The sequence below is a fragment of the Nematolebias whitei genome, chromosome 1 (assembly GCF_014905685.2).
Source record: "Nematolebias whitei isolate Nwh7 chromosome 1, NemWhi1, whole genome shotgun sequence".
Classification (NCBI taxonomy): domain Eukaryota; kingdom Metazoa; phylum Chordata; class Actinopteri; order Cyprinodontiformes; family Rivulidae; genus Nematolebias; species Nematolebias whitei.
The window spans coordinates 48,989,139-48,994,445 of NC_056498.1; the positions used below are offsets into that span (position 1 = coordinate 48,989,139).

General features: G+C 42.5%; 1 protein-coding gene across 1 annotated transcript in view; it reads left to right on the plus strand.

Annotated features, from left to right (window-relative positions):
• The window catches only part of lyst (lysosomal trafficking regulator), a 77,103-nt gene that overhangs the window by 34,537 nt on the left and 37,259 nt on the right, over positions 1–5,307 (plus strand). The window contains exons 10-14 of the mRNA XM_037678125.1: positions 629–738; positions 1,287–1,882; positions 3,146–3,319; positions 3,400–3,548; positions 4,425–4,615. Coding sequence (XP_037534053.1) covers positions 629–738; positions 1,287–1,882; positions 3,146–3,319; positions 3,400–3,548; positions 4,425–4,615 — 1,220 coding nt within the window. The remainder of the gene's footprint in view (positions 1–628; positions 739–1,286; positions 1,883–3,145; positions 3,320–3,399; positions 3,549–4,424; positions 4,616–5,307) is intronic.

Consider the following 5,307-nt stretch of genomic DNA (forward strand, 5'->3'; position numbering starts at 1 on the left):
TGTTATTCTGATGGAATGGCCGATGTCCGATATTTATCTTTATCGATATTATCGGCCGATACCATGCCGATAATATCGTGCATTCCTAGTTTTCTCCGTATTTTCTTCACAGCCAAACTCTCACGGAGTTCAGTTATGTTTGAGATGAAAATATTCTCTTTAAAACAGGAAGTGAATTGTCCTTTGAACTTGTCATATCTGCCACTTAAAAAACTTTGGAAACTTAAAAGTTCACGCGTGACCGTCCAAGATATTTTAAGATCCGACTCATAGTTTTTGCACAGCGACCGCCTGTCTGAGGCTTACTTTTCAGTCTGTTTCTGCCTCTCAGTTACTTAGCAGTCATGGAGGGAGAGACACAGGTGTGTGGTTACCACGGTGACCACAGTGAGCCACGTGCAGCAGCTTTGATGTTTTTTATCTTGGTTCTCTGGACACTTCTTCTTCCGCTCATACAACAAATTGTAGGGATTGTTTTTATCTTATTACAGTTTTTTAGGAGTTTGGGCTGCAGTTGTCCTTTACGATATTTATTTCAGACCAGAAGCAGAAGCAGTCTGTGGTTTTGTTTCTGTGTGAGCGTGAGTGACCCCTGTTGATATAATCTGCTTCGCCGGTCTGCTTTCAGATTGCCAGACGGTGCTGGTGGAGCTGCTCGTTGCCATGGTGAGCCAGCGGATCACGGCGGAGGAGCTGGCTCTGTTGATCCGCCTCTTCCTGGAGAAGACCCCTCCCACCGTAAGCATGGCCTCCCCATCAGTCACTCAGCGACGCGCTGTTTGCTTACGCATGCTCGGCCACAAACGGCTCGTGTTCACACTAATTCACAGAAACAAGAACTAATTTGTAAGACTTCCTGTCACCCTCCCCTCTCTGAGCCCGTTCTGTATCAGGGTTAACACCAACGGTGAGGTGAGAACTTCACAGAAGATAAAAAGTCGTCCTCAAGTCCCACGTGTCTGAGAAAGAGGTTATTTTTAACTGGTAAAATAAAACAAAGACTTATGTACAAAAATAAGAATCTAAATTGATCACCCGCCACTGAAAGCGATAATGTTTTTGCTCGAATGTTCGTTTGTTTGTAGCTTTAGTATAAAATTTCATGAATGAAGAAAATTTAATGAAACTCTTGTGACCGGATGTGAATCTACTTCTGGTCGACCCAATTCAAGATGGCTGCCGCAGCCGACGGCCCTTAACGAGCACGTGAACGCCTGTTAGTTTTACAGATACTGAGCGACTAAAAGAGTCGATCTAAAGAAACTTTTTTTTTTTTAATTTAACAGGATATTTTACTGAAGGGTATTTTACAAATCATCGAAGCCAACATGAACGTGGAGCCCCTTCACTTCCTGACGTTTCCGGTGGTCCTCGGGGCTTCCACCTCGGCGTCGTTGTCTCCCGGCTCCCGGCAGAGCTGCGCTGCTGGGGGGAAAGGCGTGGGTTTGCTCTGGAAGGGCAAGCTGTCTCCGGGTCGCAGGGAGGGGGACGCCGAGTGCCGACCGAGCCACCTTCGCTCCTCGCCGTGGCACGTCGCTCCGCTCCACCTGCCCCAGGTGGGGCAGAACTGCTGGCCTCATATGGCCAGCGGTTTCAGCGCCTCCATGTGGCTGAGGGTGGCAGAGCTGGAGGAGAAGGACGGGGACAAAGGTAAGCTGCAGATCACTCTGCAGGAAGACTTTCTGCTTCGTGTCCATAAATATGAACCGGTTCGCCTTGTTTTCCTAGAAGAAAGCAGTCCTCCTGCACCCGAGTCCCTCCGTGTTTCAGCTCCGACCGGACCAAAGTCCGAGGAAAGCCTCGTCCATATTCTGTCCATGGGCTCCAAGGCGCTGATGCTTCAAGTGTGGGCGGACTTCTTCACAGGCTCCCTCACCTTCAGGTGAGCTCCAGCTCGGGCTGCGTTTACAAAGAAAATCGGCTTCTCGTTTATTAGTGAAGCTATTTTTACTCTATGTCACCCGCCACTGGAGGTGAATCTGGAGTGATGGCTAGAACTCAATCTTCTCTTAACACACAGCGGTCTTACGGTTGGCTTGAATGGCGGTGGGCGACATGCATTCCTTTAGGGGTGTTGTTTATTTGTCATATGCAGGTTAACACAAGGCCAACGGTGCAATGAAATGTTCAGGATGAGAAGACCCGATTTGACTCGCTAAAAACAAGAAGTACTAAAGCATGCAATGAGTATACAAAATAAATACTGTACTTTTCACTCTATAAGTTGCACCTTTTTGCATAAATTAGCATGATCTGCGACTTATACGGGGAAGCGGCTAATATGTTTTTTTTCCATATTTATAACTCAATTTTGGGCTGAGATCTGACTATTTCATTCATTCTGACATGGAAAATATTGAACACTACCATTTTCAGCCACTAGAGGGCCCTCTACTAATATGGCAAGCCAAGTGTCTCATTAATAGGTCAAAGTGGCTATTAATGAGACACTTGGCTTGCCATAGACGCCACTTTTGTCTCTCTCCGGAACTCCTGGAGCAAACGCCAAATCAGCTGCATTTCGCCGCGCCGCCCAGGCGAAATGCAGCTGATTTGACCGTTAAAGTGCATTTATTAAGTAAAAGTTCAACTGAGATAGACCTTTGCTATAATGTCGAGCAAACAAATAATTGTTTTTAAGTGTTAATCTTGTTAAATTCTTGTTAAAGTCCTCCCGTGCACGCTCCCGCGGCCGCCATTTGGCAGCCGATCGATTTTTGACACACCGGCCCACGTTTCCGGGTTGTCAGCGATGACGCATAATAGATGCGACTTATACGGCGGTGCGACGTGTAAGGTGTACGGTACCAGAAAGTGAAAAAGAATTATAATATTTACAAGGTCCAAATGAAATGTATAGTAGTAAACAACAACATGGTAGAATATAACGGTGCAAGGAGGATGACCTGGTCTAAATAAGTATTTCACAGGTAGTAATATAAGCTTAAATACACATGATATATATTGCACATTAACGTAAACTGCACAGGTTTTGTTACGGGTTATTGCACAGGTAGTAACACCGAGATGAATTATGATGGTAAGTTAGTGACATACATGATACAGTCACAAAGTGCAATGTTTTAGTGTTTCAAGGTCTTTAACAATGTTCACGGTGTCTTGATGTTTTGTGTTGCTCGGACAGAATGTGTATAGATCCAAATGACGAAATAAAAGCCGGGCTGTTGGCGCAGGCCGAGTCCGGGGACGGTTTGCTCAGACGTGGACAGTGGCAGCACCTCAGCATCACTTACAGCCAGCAGCCGGAGGGCAAGAAGAACATCCACGGCCGGGTGGTGGTCTGGCTGTGTGGCGTCTGGTGAGAACGCCTGTCGGAAATATAAAGCTGCTGTTCTGATTAATTAATTAATAAAACATGTTTGTATTGTTTTCCTGAAGGAAATGTGAAGTGTCTTTGGACTTTACCCTACCAAGAAAGTCCAGTTTGTCCTCTGACAGCAACAAGACGTTCTGCATGTTGGGTCACTGTGCTGCGCTCTCTGAGGAGGGGGGCCGGTGGAGCATGGGCTCCGTGCTGCTCTTCAACGGTAGGCGACTCGTTAAACTTGTCGTCAGTGCTGCTCCCTGGTGGCGCCAAGCTTCTTACTTTATTTTTTAACACGAGCAGGATTCACAATAATGTGCTTGACTGCTTCGTTTGTATTTTAAAAAAGAAGCTGCTGAACTCAAGTTCTGCTCCCGCTGCCAATTTTTCAGATGTTGACCTAAAACTTGGTGTGGTAGTAGCTGATGCTGATCCTCAACACACAACTCGAGCACCAACTGATCGCACAAGAACTTTTATTTTTTTTTTACTATTTTGCCTTTAACAAGCAAAATACCTCATGAGCCACTGGGCAGTTTTTAATGAGGGAATAATCAATAAATTTAAATCAATCAGTTTTTCTACATAAGGCGGGTGATCTGCATTATTTTAAGGAACACTATTGTTTTTTATTGGTGTATTTTTTATCTATTGTGGGTTTTTTTTGTATTTTTACTTTTCCAGTAAAATTAAAGTTATATTTTTAAGTTTATTCCTGTATAAATAGCATAATTTTTTTAGCTGCCTTTTATTTTTCTGAGGTTTTCAGAATCTGGTGGCAGTTTGTTTATTAGAGACAGGAGACCGTGGCGTTCAATGAGCTCAAGAAAAAACAGGAAATAAAACATCAAACTGCAGCGTGGAACCTCGAGGTTCTCCCACTGCAGTTCCTTTGAAGATTATAGATGGGATATTTTAAACCTCGTTGTTTTGATGCTGGGTCCAGTTTGGTTTCCTCGTGTTTCACGTCTGCAGCTTCCTAATAAATAAATACTGAAATATTCACCTTGTTCCCAAACTGAAAGAAAAAAGTGCAACCTAACACGTGATGGGATCTTGTGATGTTTCTTTTAAAATGATATGTTTACGTGTCTGTCAGGGTCTAGAATAAAAGCTGAAGAGGCCTTCTATCTGTACTCCCGTGGACCGGACCTCACGTCAATCATGCCCTGCAAGTACGGCAAGCCAAGTGGGTCATTCTCCAAGTTTGTGTCTCAGGAAGGTCTGAAGTGCGAACATGTTCGAGAGATTCTGATGAAGAACAAGGATATAGACTCAACAGCGCTGGTTGTAAGTCGTTCTAACATGTTTGTTTTTTTAATCCTAGGGTTTGAAAAACATTAATTATCATTTATTAATTATAATAAAGTGTATGTTTTTTTTAACCCATTACATTATCAGTCAGATGTTCAACATTGTTTATTTACCTCTGCTTCAATAAATGACTACTTTTTCCCCAAACAGCTTTTTCAGTCGAGCTGAAAATAGTTTTTATTTTTGTTACTGATTGATTTATTGATGGTAGCTGTGCGGATAAAAGAATAAAATAAGAAACTGCATTTTGAGCAAAAATACAGTTTAAATTTGAGAGAGGAAATTTGCTGAAGAAACGGAAACTGAGTTATTAAAGCCTCAAACCTAAAAAAATACCAATAGGCTAGCAAAACATTAGCAAAAAGCTAAAAATACCAAAATGTTAGAAAAAGTAGCAAAACATGAGCAAAAAGCTAAAAATACCAAAATGCTTGCAGAGCAGCAAAATACTAGCAAAAAGCTAAAAATACCAAAATGCTAGCAAAAGCAGCAAAATACTAGCAAAAAGCTAAAAATACCAAAATGCTAGCAAAAGCAACAAAATACTAGCAAAAAGCTAAAAATACCAAAATGCTAGCAAAAGCAACAAAATACTAGCAAAAAGCTAAAAATACCAAAATGCTAGCAAAAGCAGCAAAATACTAGCAAAAAGCTAAAAATACCAAAAT